The 15,000-nt window shown below is 43.5% G+C and overlaps 2 protein-coding genes across 2 annotated transcripts in view; both read left to right on the top strand.

Annotated features, from left to right (window-relative positions):
• The window catches only part of LOC307235465 (T-cell surface glycoprotein CD3 gamma chain), a 4,345-nt gene extending 847 nt beyond the window's left edge, over positions 1 to 3,498 (top strand). Inside the window, exons 2-5 of the mRNA XM_080007572.1 lie at positions 122 to 322; positions 1,144 to 1,287; positions 2,533 to 2,603; positions 2,980 to 3,498. Coding sequence (XP_079863698.1) covers positions 122 to 322; positions 1,144 to 1,287; positions 2,533 to 2,603; positions 2,980 to 3,036 — 473 coding nt within the window. The 3' untranslated portion in view covers positions 3,037 to 3,498. The remainder of the gene's footprint in view (positions 1 to 121; positions 323 to 1,143; positions 1,288 to 2,532; positions 2,604 to 2,979) is intronic.
• A 7,392-nt stretch (positions 3,499 to 10,890) lies between these two features.
• Positions 10,891 to 15,000, top strand: part of LOC307234937 (myelin protein zero-like protein 2) — a 19,225-nt gene continuing 15,115 nt past the window's right edge. Inside the window, exon 1 of the mRNA XM_080006819.1 lies at positions 10,891 to 10,969. Coding sequence (XP_079862945.1) covers positions 10,918 to 10,969 — 52 coding nt within the window. The 5' untranslated portion in view covers positions 10,891 to 10,917. The remainder of the gene's footprint in view (positions 10,970 to 15,000) is intronic.

Genomic DNA, 15,000 nt, shown 5'->3' with positions numbered 1-15,000 from the left:
ATCTAATTGTGTTACATATACGATTACTTAGCATTTCGTCACTGGATAAAACCCTAAGTGTGACCTAAAGTGTTTTTTTTTTTTTTGCCTCACATCATTTCTATCTGTGTCCCGTTCCCAGCTGCGTCCTCCAAAATAACAGTCCTGGAAACCTCGGCTGGGCTCAGAATTACTTGCTCCGACTCCAGTCACAATGTCACTCGACCAAGCGGGCAGACGGACACGAGCCCTCTGACCGTGCCCTACCAGGACGACATGACGGGGGAATACAAGTGCAGCGCTGACGAAGTAAACACTCACAAAATCTACGTAAAGTTTCGGAGTAAGTTTTTTTTTTTTAGTTTTTTTTTGTAACATACTATGTAATTAATCTTGAATCTTGAATTAGTTTTGGATACTGTGAAGCCAGCTAGTCATTATTGCAAAAGTGTGAACAGGTGCAGTCTTGGTTTTGCGATAATGACCGGCTGGCTGTGCATTATCCCACTTATTACACGTACTCAATAAAATAATACATTAAGGCGGTATATTGACTTCATATGATTTTATAACTATTTATAACTAGTACGTCTGGCTAAGATTGACAGCGGTCATTATTCAGAGATAACGGACCACTGTCTTGACCAGTCAGAACCGAGCGTTCCACGGAGCCGTGTGATAAGGTGTTTTAATCTACGCATTAAGATGAGATTAAATCAATCTCTCTATAATAGTTGATAGTTTGCAATGTTTATCCTTGGGGACAATAACCAGCACAACCAGAGCAGAAATGTGTACAGGTGTGCAGGGGCGGAGTTGTCCCCATCAACATATCGTTGTAAACACAATTATAGCCACAATGGCACAATATAATTTTAAGCAATCGCGGCTCTCCGCCCCGATCGCTCCCTCTCTGACAGCACCGCCTGTGCCCACAGCGCGCCAGCGGTGGTGCGCAAAAACACTGTTTTTGCGCAAGCAGCTTATTTCTATTTGACTCCGTTTCCTTATGGAACGAAACAAGCGCCGTGTGCTCTCCGGCACTCTCCACCCCCGCACACCTAACCCACTTCTCCAACCACAGTCACGCCCTTGTACAGTATGTGTGAGTGTGAATGCGTGTATTTTGTGTGTGTACGTGTTCGTATGTTTTGATGCTTCCAGCCTGTGAAAACTGCGTCAAGATGGACCTGGCGGCCATAATAGGCGTCGCCGTGGTAGACGCTGTGGCTACGGGGCTGATAGCCCTGGGCTTCTATCTTGTAGCCTCCCGTGTCAAGAGCACTTCTTTCTCCTCTGACAAGAAAAGTAAGAAAGAACACACAGATGTATAGATATACACATAGACAGATAGACAGACATACAGACAGACAGATAGATAGTTAGATCGATTTGAGCCCCAACCAGATGTATGAAAACAAGGTTGCTACCAGGAGAAGGTCTTAGATGCCACGTGACTTCTGAGATCTGGCGGTTTCCTTTTCCTTTGCACGTCCTCCTTCTCTCTCTTTGTTTGCTCACCTATCTCTCCATTATTGTATGTTGCCACATTCTTTTGTTTGTTTCTTGTTTATTTTTTAGGTCGATCTTTCTTAGGGGCCGGGGGTGAAATGCCCTCCGTGATTCAAGGCAAATGAGTAAACTTCTTGTGAATCTCTATCAGATTAGCAGCAGAAACACCCATTCTCTCATTTCACTCTCCGTTAGTTAAGAGTGTTGATAAGATGGAGTTCATCTTACAGAGATTCAACTCACAAAAATAACACCGTAAACATTATCGGGCATCCTGCTGCAAGTAACGCCAGTAACTTTCTCCAAAATGACATCTAATATATGACCTCAGCTGCCAGCGTTAGCTCGTGCTACAATGGCACAATCCTTTTTAAAATATTTACATTTCCCTCTTCTGGCGTTTTTGTCACGGTTTGGGATGTTGTCATGAAAAGTAAACTTTAACCACTCAGCTCTTCTGTCCTCTGAGGCTGGTGCTGGTCTGTGCAGCCCACAACAGAGCACCTCCCATGCTTGGCTCTTAGCTTCCACATAATGCTAGCGGGCCCGTCGCTGGCGAGAAAAAAAAAAATGGCGCACCTTTGTAAAGGTAGCTCTCAAGCCGTGGGTGGAGATGCTCAGATGGGGGGGGGGTGGGGTGGTATTATTCTCATGAGGCCCACTTGACGGAGGAAGGGAGGGAGGCAGCTCGCAAAAAAACTGACTGCGCACTCTGATTTCACAGTTTGTGTGTTAGTAGGTCTATCAACCCCCTTGACCCAAATGTATGTGCACTGCAAAAGTGAGCTTTGCACAAATGGCGACCTTTAAGTAATCGAAGTGACTTTAAGTAAGTTATTTTTGGGTTTACTTTATTGGTTATTTTAGGGTTATTTTTCTTGTTACTGTTTGTTTTAGGGTTAGGTTTATTGTATGCAAATTGTTTTATTTCTTTGTTGATTTGAGGTTTATTGCATATTGACAATTATTTTCTTTTTTTTTATCCATCCATCCACCCATCCATCCATCCATCCATGCATCCATGCATTGTTCTCCTCTTAGAGTCTGACAGACAACGTCTCATCCCCAATGACGGCGGAAACCTCCCGAAAGGCTCTGAGTCCCACTATGAGGTAAAGCTGTGTGTAGAACTGAACTCGCCAGCCTGACTAAATAGGTCGGAGGGAATACCCGATGCTGAGCGTCAATAGCGTACATCGACGCACAGTTATTCCTGAATAAATGGCCGCCGATCTGTTAATAATGACCCTTGTAACAGGCGACCGCATGCTAATGCTAACACTGGCTAGTGGCGGCATTGTCACGTGACGCTACATGGATACTACAATGGGAGACCTGAAGACATGAATACCATGTTGCGGTGTTTTTTATCCATGGAAGCTCTTCGACTCTGCCCACTTGACTTTTTAATTGAGTCAGTAGCCGCGTAATAAGCGGGATCTAATCCTTTCTATCCATCTGTCTGTTTGCCCTTTCTTTCTCCCTCAGCATCTTCAAAAAAGAAAGGGTGAAAAAGAGTACGATCGACTCGCCTTTAAAAAATAGAGCGACTGGGACACGGGTCTGGGACACGGGTCGCTCTCAGTTAGAAGACCAGCGCTGGGGACAGCCACATTTCCCAGTGATGCTGGACGAGAGAGACGTCCGTCCAGCGTTGCGAAGCTTTGAACGCTCTCCCAGGTTAGAGCAACTGCACCTGGAGCACAAGGTTTGAGAAACCTGCACCGTGGAACCAGGCCATCCGACAACCCCTTTAAATGGCTGTATACATGTACCATACACTGATCTACCCATCCATCCATCCTTCTTTCTATCTGCCTACCAACCTACCGACGACCTACCTGTTTGAGCATTTATCCCAAATCATTGATAGCAAATTTGTTTTTCCGAGTTGTTGCCTGCTCTTCACAACATGTTTTATCTAACAACTAGTAACAACTCCATCCTGATATCAAACGTGTTCACCGTACGAGTCGTTCTTTTCAGAAACTCGTTGCACTTTTTTTCGACTAGATGCCTTAAAATCTCACGAGTTTCACAATAATCTCACTAGGTACGCGCAACTATGCGCAACTAGTAAACTAGTGACATAGGCCCTTTCTCTAATCTGCGTTCTCTGTACTTGTGTTCTTGTGGACTTGTGAAACGTCATCAGTCGCAGCCCAAGTACTGTTCCAATTCAAAGTCCGCATCAAGCCAAGTCCTGTCCAAATGCCCGGATGTGGACCTGCTCCGCCCGTTTTATGGAGGATGCATCGGTGGTGACTTGTGCGGACTTGGGACAGTCAAGTATCCCAGAATGCATTTCGCACCAAGCGGTGGTAATGGTAATGGCCCCCGGGAGTCTGTGCTCCCCAGTCGAACTTGCCAAGTCTGAACTACCAAGTCCGCAAGTCCAGACTTTGCGTACTTGGTATTGATAAACGGCCTGAGTGAAAGCGCACCACTTAACATCCTACACAATTAATAAGTTCAACGGGTGCAACGGGTTAAAAAAAAAAAAAAAAACATGTTGTGAATCAAACAAAACGAGTTGAGAGAAACTCCTTGAGTCAGTGAACAAGTAAAGAAATATATAGGCCCAGCTTTTTTTTTAGTACGACTGGTTCGCTTGTGGGGTGCAGTGAGCAGCCACTCATGAACTAGGTGCCAATATGCCCAGCTAAACATGTTACAAGTGGCTGTCTATATGTCTGTCTATCTATCTATTTATCTGTCTATCTCTCTCCCTGTCTGTCTGTCTGTCTGTCTGTCTGTCTGTCTGTCTGTCCTTTTTTACCTTTGCTCTTTTGTGATAGGGCTTTCATGGTATTTTTTGTGGCCCTTTTTAAATAATGATGCATCAAATCTCTCCGTCGCAGTCCCGGACTGTTCTTTGCTGTACAAACCGAATGCGATGTAAGTCAGTTGTAAGAAATACAATAAAATAAAGCCAAAAAAAATTGTTGTGTCACCAAAACTCTTTTAAAAGGAGGCTGTCTGTATTTGCATCCGAGATAGCGGCAGCGTATCGGCGGGAAGGGCAGGATCAGGGCCTGGGTTGCGGGTTTCAGCACACTCACGCTCCCAACGCTCAGCGCGCTGGCGTCAGATGTCGGCGTTTGCAAGCACCAAGCTGCACGCGACGGGTTCCTTTCCAGAGCGCGAGAGATCAAACGCCACAGTTCAAACGCCACAAACACACTGCTCAAGAAAATGACCAAACTCCACAGATGTGTGCGTGCGTGCGCACGTGCGCACGCACACACACACACACACACACACACACACACACACACACACACACACACACACACACACACACACACACACGCACACACACACACACACACTCATTAGATATAGACGGCTTATAGAGCCACGTTGCGAAACCTTTGAAAACAAGATGGTGGCGATGATGTCGAGTTAAGACAGCACTCATAATATTTTTTCCCATTAAACTGAGTATTATATTACATTATTATCATATTCTCATTATTAACATCATATTCCGAGCTAATCAGAATATGCATATAAAATATTTTATATATAATAATCATATCTTATAATATATGATTTATAAATTGAAGAGACTATGAGGACACTTACTGTGTCCTCATAATGATAATACTACAATTAATGCCAGAGGGTATTAAGGTATTTTGTACTTTTAAACCATGTATGCAAATGCATACACGCGCACACGCACACACGCACACACACACACACAAACACAGCAGATGTAGTAGGTCGATGTGTGGGAGTAGTTTGACTCCAGAAAGACTAATTCTCTCGCGCGCTCTCGCAGCAGAACAAACAGAGTTCATCTCTTTTTCTTTTCTCGCACAGTCAAACATTTCCACTTCCGTCCCCTTAACCGCACGCTGTGCCCGGCAGTCTCGCAGCAACTTGACGTAGCTGTCTAATGTAAAGGAATACATGCGCGTTTAAGAAATGTCAATTGTTTCCGGAGAGATCAGGACGTGATTGTTGAGCGGCGGATCAGCAGGAGGAGCCTCGAGTGAAGACGACGAGATGTGCTGCACACACAAACCGGGCGGCTTCTGAGAGCGATGCCGGCGGCGCTGAGGAAGCCGGAGCCATCTTGCCTCCGTTTCATTTTTGTTGCCTCTCTGTCTGCAGTGGACGCCAGTGAAGTCGCTTTTTGACATGCAGTAATACACAGCATGCCATGTTAAAAGCCGTGGTGCAGATAATTGGGGGGCTACAGTCCGGCCAAAGTGCTTCCCCGAATCGAAAAAATGCAAGGGTTTGGGGAATCAGAAGTTTACGGGGACGTCGGTAGACGGCCTTAGAAATCATGTCCCTGGACAACCTGGACAATTGTATGTGTTGAGGCTGCAGCGCCACGATTTACGTCTGTATGGAACCAAAACGAGTAAGCGTTAATTTTAGTCAAACACGACTGAGCTTTTGACAATAAGTAAGACATGGCGAAGTACATTTGATAACGCTTTATTCGTGTCAATCCGTAAGATCGTCTGTGTCAGGTGGACTACACGACAAGTCCCAGAACTCCATTGGAAACGGCGACATTTATTTACAACATCTGGGTTTGCCGTTGTCTTCACTCTGAGACGGTCACTTTGTTTCCTTGGAAGTGTGTCCTCTTTTGATGGATTGATATTATTCATTTTCCTCTTGTTCTGTTCTTCTTTGTGGATCTTTATCCATGTGGACAGTTCACTGACCGCAACCAGGCAGTTCCATCGAATTCACCGTGGCGGACCCCGCCACACTTACTGTAGATGACGCAAATACATGAAACGGCTGTATCTTGCAAAGTTCAGGCTAAATAAAATATCAAGAGTGAGGTTTTGTTTTTTTTAAGTGAAATAATCTTACGGATTACTACTTTGAACCCACACGAACTATAAATAACCGAGATAACAAACTGATAGGAAATGCATTGTTCTTACATGCCGACACCCTGCTACATCATTCCAACATACGAAAATAAAATGTTTGAAACGGAGCCAACGTCTTGTTTAAATGATGTAATTTTATTATTTAAAGTACATGTAAAGTAAAGAACAATTCAATTAAGACAGTAGCACATTGTACATGGTTGTATGTCACTTCATGGTGAATTAGATAACAAATGTACTCTACATACTCTCATGATATAAATACTTGTTTCTCAGTACAAGGTAACAAGTATTCACCCTGGATCCTAACAATAAAGTGTGATTTTCCTTATTAGATGAATGTGTTTAAACCCAATCTGGAAGCACCACTTGGACATGGACATGCATGAGGCGATAAAGCAACACCTTAATTGTAGCCTCATCCAATGAATTATCATCTCACTGCTCATTAGGAGTGATGAATGAACATTATTAACAAGATTTTTTCAAAGGTGCTTTTTAACTCTCCAAATTGCTCTGTAATTATATTCAATCATGAGTTTCTTTATTAACAACCGTCAATAACAAACATGAGGGTTTGCATAGTACATTTGTATTTGCTTTGTATAGTATTGTGTGTGTGTGTGTGGGGGGGGGGTCTCTATCTCCTGGGAACGCCAGCGTACAGGGTCTCAGAGCGATTTTGAGCCAGAGTCTGTGAAAGTACAACCCCGACAAAATGTGTTAGATGTTTCAACTATTCTCAAATTCATACCGATTATTTTCTATACACTATTCGTAATTCAGCTTATGGTGTGTGAAATCCAACAAAAGTGCATTTCTCACCTATTTAGGTTTTATTAGGTTTTTGCGAAGGTGAGTGAAAAAATATGTGCAGCGGTAACAGTTTTAAAACCAAACTAATTCATCCTGCTGTTTGTTTTTCTATTTGTGGGCTTGATTGCTTGAATTGAACTTGATGAAACAGAAGATAAGCACCTACCTCATACTCAGAGGAGGGGGCACCTGGTGCACGTGGGGCACGTGGGTCATGTGGGGCACGTCCTGCACAGATAAGTAACATTGTTTTTAGTTGACACAGGAAGCTAGTTCAGCAGAAGGGGAAGATGATGATGATAATTATAAAAAAAAAATAAGAATAATATGTAATAGTATATAATATATATTATAATATAACTATAATATATAATATACAATAATAATAATAATAATAATAATAATAAAGAAAAAATAAACATATTAGAGTAGTGTTGGTGGAAATACGTCATTCTTGCCTTTGGTGACCCTGACATAGACCAGCAACCCCACCCCTGCCGTCAACAGAAGATCTACCAGCAGGACCACAACCACCGCGACACCGTCCACCTCGAAGCAGTTATCACACACTGCGACGTGGAGAAGAAGAACAGTGAGAGAACTTCCCAGCGCCGCGCCATGGCCTCCGCAGAAGAGTTCTGCAAGCCGCCCACGTACCTTTCCCCTTCGCGTAGAAGTGGTACGAGGTCTCAGAGTTGTGAGAGAGGTAGTCGCAGCGGTAATGGCCTTTGTTTTTCTCGTTGTAGGGTAAAACCTGGATTTCTTTTTCCTCTCCTTCCATTAAAGCTTCTCCCTGGTACCACTTCCCGCTCCCTGGGCAGGTCATGGTGAAGTCTGTCCTCCAGAAGGACACCTCTCCTGAAGACGAACAGAATGCTGAGCACTTGGTCCCAGTTTGATAAGATATGATGTGTTTCAACGATGACTTGATTTCATTGGCAAAATTCTGGCACAGAAAGGGGAATGTTTTGTGACGTTTTGATATATTTTGTGTGTATGTGGCTCGATATGTGGCTATAATAATAAAACGTGCAATTAAAACACAGTACGACTAAAACAACAGCAACAGCAACAATAATATCATTGTTAATGTGATTAATTAATTATCATAAATTTTAATGTGTATATTTATAATAAAAATAATAATAACTTCCCATTGAAAACATAAAGTACATTATACAGTATATACTGTATATACACATGCATTTTAGTAATACTAAACCTTAAAAAACAGAAAAAACCCCTCATAAACCTTTACACTATAAAACAATGGAGAAACTCGATCAAAGCCAAAAACGAGAACTTGCTGGAGCGAAAACTAGGTAAGGACTCCCGTATCACATTTTAAATAAGGAATAAGGTAATGCAACTTTGCAGAACATTCTGGGAAAGCATTGAGGCTACAAATAAACCGCCCTAAACCACCCGCATAACAGAAAAATGCCTTTGGAATGATTTACATTACCTTCGTTACCCTTCACAGCGCCCAAGAAGAGGAGCAGGGAGAGGCTGGCGAGCACGCCGCCCAAATCCATCTTCGTTCCAAGCAAGCGGCCTTTAAAATGCTCCTTGATACGATTTGTCCTCTTCTTTAGCGGCCTCTTAGATCTTAGAAATGTCAAACTTAAATGCAGGGGAAACAAAAGACGGCAAAAAAAAAAACACCTGCCGAAGCACGCCGAGCGTTGCTCTCTTCCTCCCTCGCTCACCCCCCTCCCCCCCCTCTCTCTTTCGACCTTCGTGTTCTTCTATCTGGTTCCGCCGTTCCCTCACGCTCTCACTCGCTCTTTCACGCTCCATCCACGCCCCGTACCACCACGCAGACTTTACCCTTCCTTTTCAGAGTATCAAAACATCTCAAATGTCTTTTTTTTTGTCGTTTATTTCCTCTCGACGATACAGAACACACTGGGGCTGCAGCGCTTATCGGCTTATTTTCCGCCCCGCGATTCTTTCTTTAGAACTAGATGTGTGGTTGTTTTGGGCTTGTTTTTCCTCCCTCAATCTGACGGAGTGGGCCCACCACGGTTGGACTTTCGGCCATGTGAACTACTAAGTGATAAAAGTGGATTACAACCGAAGACATTTTGGGGATCGGATCAAAGTGCGTCTCTGCCCCCAAGTGGTTCAAGGCAGCAACCGGTCGCCCTCATCAGGACGGAACCCGTGATATCCTGGAAACCCTTTAAAACGCCACCCGAGTGCTACAGCCGTCATTCCCACACTCGGGATACGGAGGGCCCAGGGGTTCAGCAACACGGACGACATTTCACAGAACTCCTCCTCCATAGATGGCCAAGTCAATCATTTTGCATCATACCCACGTTTAAAGTGGCACTCCATGAGATCGGGGCGGGGTGCGCTACAAGTCCCAGAAGTCCATTCGAAACGGCAATGTTTTTTTTTAATTTAGCGACAGGTAAACAGGTTTAGCCTTCACCCTCTAAGACGGTCCCTTTCCTTTCCTGTAAGCGTCGCTGGAGGCGGACCACCGCCACCCATGATGGAACCACGCGATGCACTGAATGCCGGGTAAAAATAATGGTCGAGTCAGGGGTTGTAGGATGTTTTGTTTTTAAAGTCTGGGGTTATCACACTCATTTGTGAGGCTGTAGATTTGACTCTGTGATTCACTCTTGTGGGGCGTATGGCGAGCTATGGTGGTGGCGGGGAAGCGTAGTCGGTCACATTGGCAGTTATTTGGCATTAGCGAAAAAACATTTTTTACCAGAGGAGGTCGATTCACAGTGGAAATCTCAAGGTATAGAGGTTGAACTTTGGGCTTGGCGAGAGGTTTCTATGTCGCACTGACATAGAAACCCTACTGGGTACTCTAGTACCCTACTGGGTACTCTAGTACCCTACTGGGTACTCGATGGAATTGCAGGGAAATGTGTTATGTAATATATTTTTTCACACGTTTTCATCGCGGTATGTGTTGAACCCCCCCCCCCCCCCCCCCCCCTCCCAACACACACACACACACACACACACACGATTACGTTCTGAATCAATATTTTGTTGGGGAGAAAAATATTTAAAAACACGATACGAAACAGTGAAAAAGTAGAATAAAGTGAAATAAAAACGTATTTGAAATATATGTAATATTTGGATAGACATACAGACAGATAGATAAAACATAAAAAAAAAAAAAAAAGTAATACAAAATAAAGTCATAAAAATTTGAAAACAGAAGAAAATCGGCAGCTTCCAAAGCATGAGCGAGTTTTGTTTGTTGATTTTGCACCTTTTGGCAGTTGATTCTAGGGAGATAAAGGTTGAAACGTGCCGTGTGGCGTGGTGCATGGTATGGGGAAACGTTCTGTACCATCCGTATGACAGCGCGGGAGACATTCCAATGGAGCTGTTTCTCTGGTGGTTTTACAAAGAAGTAGAACTGGTTTGTTGACAGTGATGAATGTACCCACTCGGAAAGCAACTTCTTTATTCTACTCCGCCCGAATTTCGGCTTTGGCGGAATAAGGGAGGGAGGGTGGAGCTGCGTGTCGAGACCTGCTCCACACCGGGACTCAGTGGGTCTCTATGCGGGAGGAGGAGCAGAGGAGCCAGGTCCGCTCTCCAGATCCAGATCCAGATCCAAGTCCAGGGGTCCAGGCTCTTTTGTGTGGCTGTGTTTTTATTTTGTTTGTTTGTTTGTTTGTTTGTTGTTGATTTTTTTTTGGGGGGGGGGGGGCGGGTGGTGGAGGACACCCGGACACACACCCTGTCCTGCCGTCCGATGGGGGACACTCGGTTCGTGCTCCTCGCCGTCCTCAGCGCACTGTGCTCAGGTGAGAACGAGTGGAATGTGTGGCTCACTTTACTGAGGAATGGGACGAGCTGTGTGCTTGATTGGAATACTCTAGATATACTAACCATTATAATAATAATAATAATAATAATAATAATAATAATAATAATAATAATAATAATAATAATAGTAATAATTCTTACCCGTTGTTAACAGAACAATATAGTAATAATAATATGAAGTGTTAAAAGAGCGTAAAAAGTACTTGGTAAACTTGGTAAAATATATCTACACAAAATGGATAGGAATACATTATTCAAAAAATGATATAACAAATAAGCCAAATCTACACGAATATCTGCTGAAAAAATATCTGAACAAAAAAACAGAATGAAATATAAAATATATATACATATTTCAACATTTACACAAAAACCTTTTTCTATTAAAAAAGGTTTTTCAGGTTTTTTCTCTTAGCCCAAAGGACAAACTTGAATCCAATTTTGGAGGAAGCATATACTAACCCTTATAATAATAATAATAATAATAATAATTCTAACCCGTTATTAACAGAACAATATAGTAATAATAATATGAAGTGTAAAAAGAGCGTTAAAAAATCGACTTGGTAAAATATATCTACACAAAATGGATATGAATACATTATTTAAAAATATATATCAAAAATATACCAAATCTACACGAATATCTGCTGAAAAAATATCTAAATAAAAAAACAGAATAAAATATTAAAAAAATATATATCTCAACATTTACACAAAAACCTTTTTCTATTAAAAAAGGTTTTTCAGTTTTTTTCTCTTAGCCCAAAGGACAAACTTGAATCCAGTTTTGAGGAAGTTGTCTGGACTGGGTATTTATTTACTTATGTGTTTATTTGTTTATTTATTTGTGTATTTATTTGGTTGTTTGGTTGTTTGTTTGTTTGTTTATTTGTTTGTTTATTTGGTTGTTTGGTTGTTGGTTGTTTGTTTGTTTATTTGTTTATTTGGTTTCTTGGTTGTTTGTTTGTTTGTTTGTTTATTTGTTTGTTTCTTTATTCATTTTTTTATTTATTTTATGAGAAGCATTTATTAGAACACATTGCAATGCAAAAACAGTAGCAGTCAGGGGTGCAATGTTACAGAAAGATCACATTTTCTTTTAAAGACACAATTTCCTCTCCTTTTTAGTCTTAGAGGTTTGTATAAAGCAATAATATCTAGGTGAAAGAAATATATATATAAATATGAGGTTTATATATATTATCCAACAAAAAGTTGGTTAATCTGCCATAAGTAACAATAAAAACATACATATTTCCAAAAACAACGCAAAATTGTTCGCGACATCAAAGTCTCCAAGTGCCCTGCCGTGCGTCACCGGGAAGTGGCGGGACTTGGCCCCGGGTGGGTCCCTACTCATTCCTGAGCCAACTGTAAAAGCAACCATTAATTTGGCCTCCGCGATGTAATGACTTTACAGTATCTTACGACATTGAAATCCTGGCTGCATTGTCTGACCCAACTTCCTTTCCTAGAGGTTTTTTGTAGTTGAGGGTTTGCTGTTACTTGCACTTAATAGGTCCACCTGTTTCCCCGTCGACGGCAGGATATGTCCAGTGGATCATAACAACATGAGACGGGGCCCCTGGGAGACATTAACGTTGCCTCCTGATCTCGTAGTGCAGCAACTAATGGGGGGAAGGTTTTAATAACACAAATAGGTAGAAACCCCGGCTATCAGATGCAATTCATTCAGCCTGCTTAACCTTGAATTAGTCTGATTGAGCTAAGTGGATTATATTGATTGAACGTTTCCATCACTGGCCAGTGTGTATGTATGTGTGTGTGTGTGTTTGTGTGCGCGTGTGTGTGTGTGTGTGTGTGTGTGTGTGTGTGTGTGTGTGTGTGTGTGTGTGTGTGTGTGTGCGGGCATGCGTGCGCGTGCGTGCGTGCGTGCATGTGTGTGTGGCGTTCTCTGAGGAGGAAGCTGCCAACCGCTCGAGTAGTACATAGCGGTACGTGCTGTAGGAAAAGGTTCAGAACTGATTTCAAACGAAAAACAGAAACAGAAAAAAAATGGACATATGATCGTCCGATGGTGGAGGCTCCGCAGCCACTTTGGCTCTGTTCATCCGCAAATTAGGATTGTGTCATAACTTATCCGATCTTATTTGCGTTCACGAACTGCCGGATCGCTGCTTCTTCTGTGTGTCAGATGTTTGTTTCGAGTCTCTCCCCCTCACACGGCACGGCGTTATTTACCACGACGGACATGTTTTCCCACACCCGCTTTCATCTGTCTTGACACGTACGAACCCCCCGATTCCAGATTCCAGATTGCATTCCTTGTTGCACTCAAATCATCGCCGCGCTCCGATCCGTCTTCCAAACTCAACACAATTTACGTAAAACACCTAGTTACGCGGGGGTAAAGATCCACTCTTCTCCTAAACACTCTTGATAGAGATAATGGGGCAGCTCCTTGGGATACGACTCATACATTTCCTCACTTCGTTTTGATCAAACCCTTTCATAGAACAGCGATGTAGCCTCTCCGGGGTAATCGCGCGGTTTCGGGCTTTTTCCACTTCAATTTCGGTTTCCCGAGGCAATAACAAGAGCCGTCGGAGCTCGCTGGCTGACATGTGTCGGCTTGTCCTGACCTGCAGGTTTTACCGTCCTCCACCGTCAACCTCATCGCCTCTCAGACCGACGCCGACAGACACGTGACAAAAACATGTAAACGACATGCGACATCTTCAATTCGGGGCTACATTGTTTTTCCTCAGCCCTGGGGGATGAACCCCTTTGGTTGATCCCAGCTGAGTTTACAGTAACACAAAGGCGTAACGCACGGGGTTTACCAGGACTTAGCCACTCTCGCTTCGCCACCACCCCATCTCTTCCCCCTGTACCGGTTCCACAGCATAACAGAGCCACGCTGAAATCTGTCGACACACCTCGGTGGACACATGGCCTTTTTTGCATTTTAGTCAATGGGACGGCAGGGGTGGTGGAGAGTTGACAGAGACCCTGTCTCCAAAGGCAAAAAAAACCTGATCCCTTTAACCACCACCACCATTGAGGGCTGGAAGCCAGTCAGTAATGTTTACAAGAGGAAAGGCACTCCCAGCGCACTCTTTACCGTTATAAGAATGCTTTGGGTGTCGAATGTAAACAGGGGATTTGATATCAATTTTTCAAGGCCCCTCAAGTATGCCGATCATGGGATTGGTGTTTATTTCCTCGTGCGCATGTGCATGTGCATGTGCATGTGCATGTGCATGTGCATGTGCATGTGCATGTGCATGTGCATGTGCATGGGTGCGCGTTGGAGATGGTGCCAGCATTGCAACGCATGCATGCGCGTAAAATGTACACGCACGAGCACATCTGTTCGCAGCTGAAACTTGTTTGGGCTAAAAAATCACGATAAACACCCACCCCGCTGGACTTTCAGGGAAAGGATTCCGATGAATTCCAAAAAAAGTTATAAATGTGTTCCCATCCTTCCTGAGTCATTAAGACAAGGATGAAGTAAAAAACCAACCATTGTTCATAAACAATGGCTATGTTTTATGTTCAGTCAGGTCCCATAACCCTTATTATAGTTGTAGAGTCAGCTAGGAAGTAGGAGTCGGTGGATAGGTTTGATGGATTAAACTCCTATACTCTCTCGCCCGCCACACACACACACACACACACACACACACACACACACACACACACACATACACGCACTCGCCCCGGACTCCATCGCAAGGATGAATTACAAGTGGGCTGCCGGGAGGTGGAGGAGCAAGGGGTGAGGGGGAAGAGAAAAATAATTTGGAGGCAGAAAGAAAGAAAGAAGGCATGGGGAGATAAGGAGGAAGAAAGGAAGAACGCTCCACCCAGAAGCATTTGAGAGGCGGAGTGTATTATATGGAGCGAAGGGCGTAAAGTAAATTGTTTATCCATCTGGAGGGGGTTGCTGGGGAGGGGGTGGTGGTCGGGGAGGGGGCTCTGACGATCTGCTTCCCAACAAATCCGGCCCTCGCCCCCATTTCCCTCCCTTCCCCACTCT

This window comes from Zeus faber (assembly GCF_960531495.2).
Source record: "Zeus faber genome assembly, chromosome: 9".
Classification (NCBI taxonomy): Eukaryota; Metazoa; Chordata; class Actinopteri; order Zeiformes; family Zeidae; genus Zeus; species Zeus faber.
Note: the sequence above shows the minus strand (reverse complement) of the source record. Positions and strands in the feature narration are given on the sequence as shown.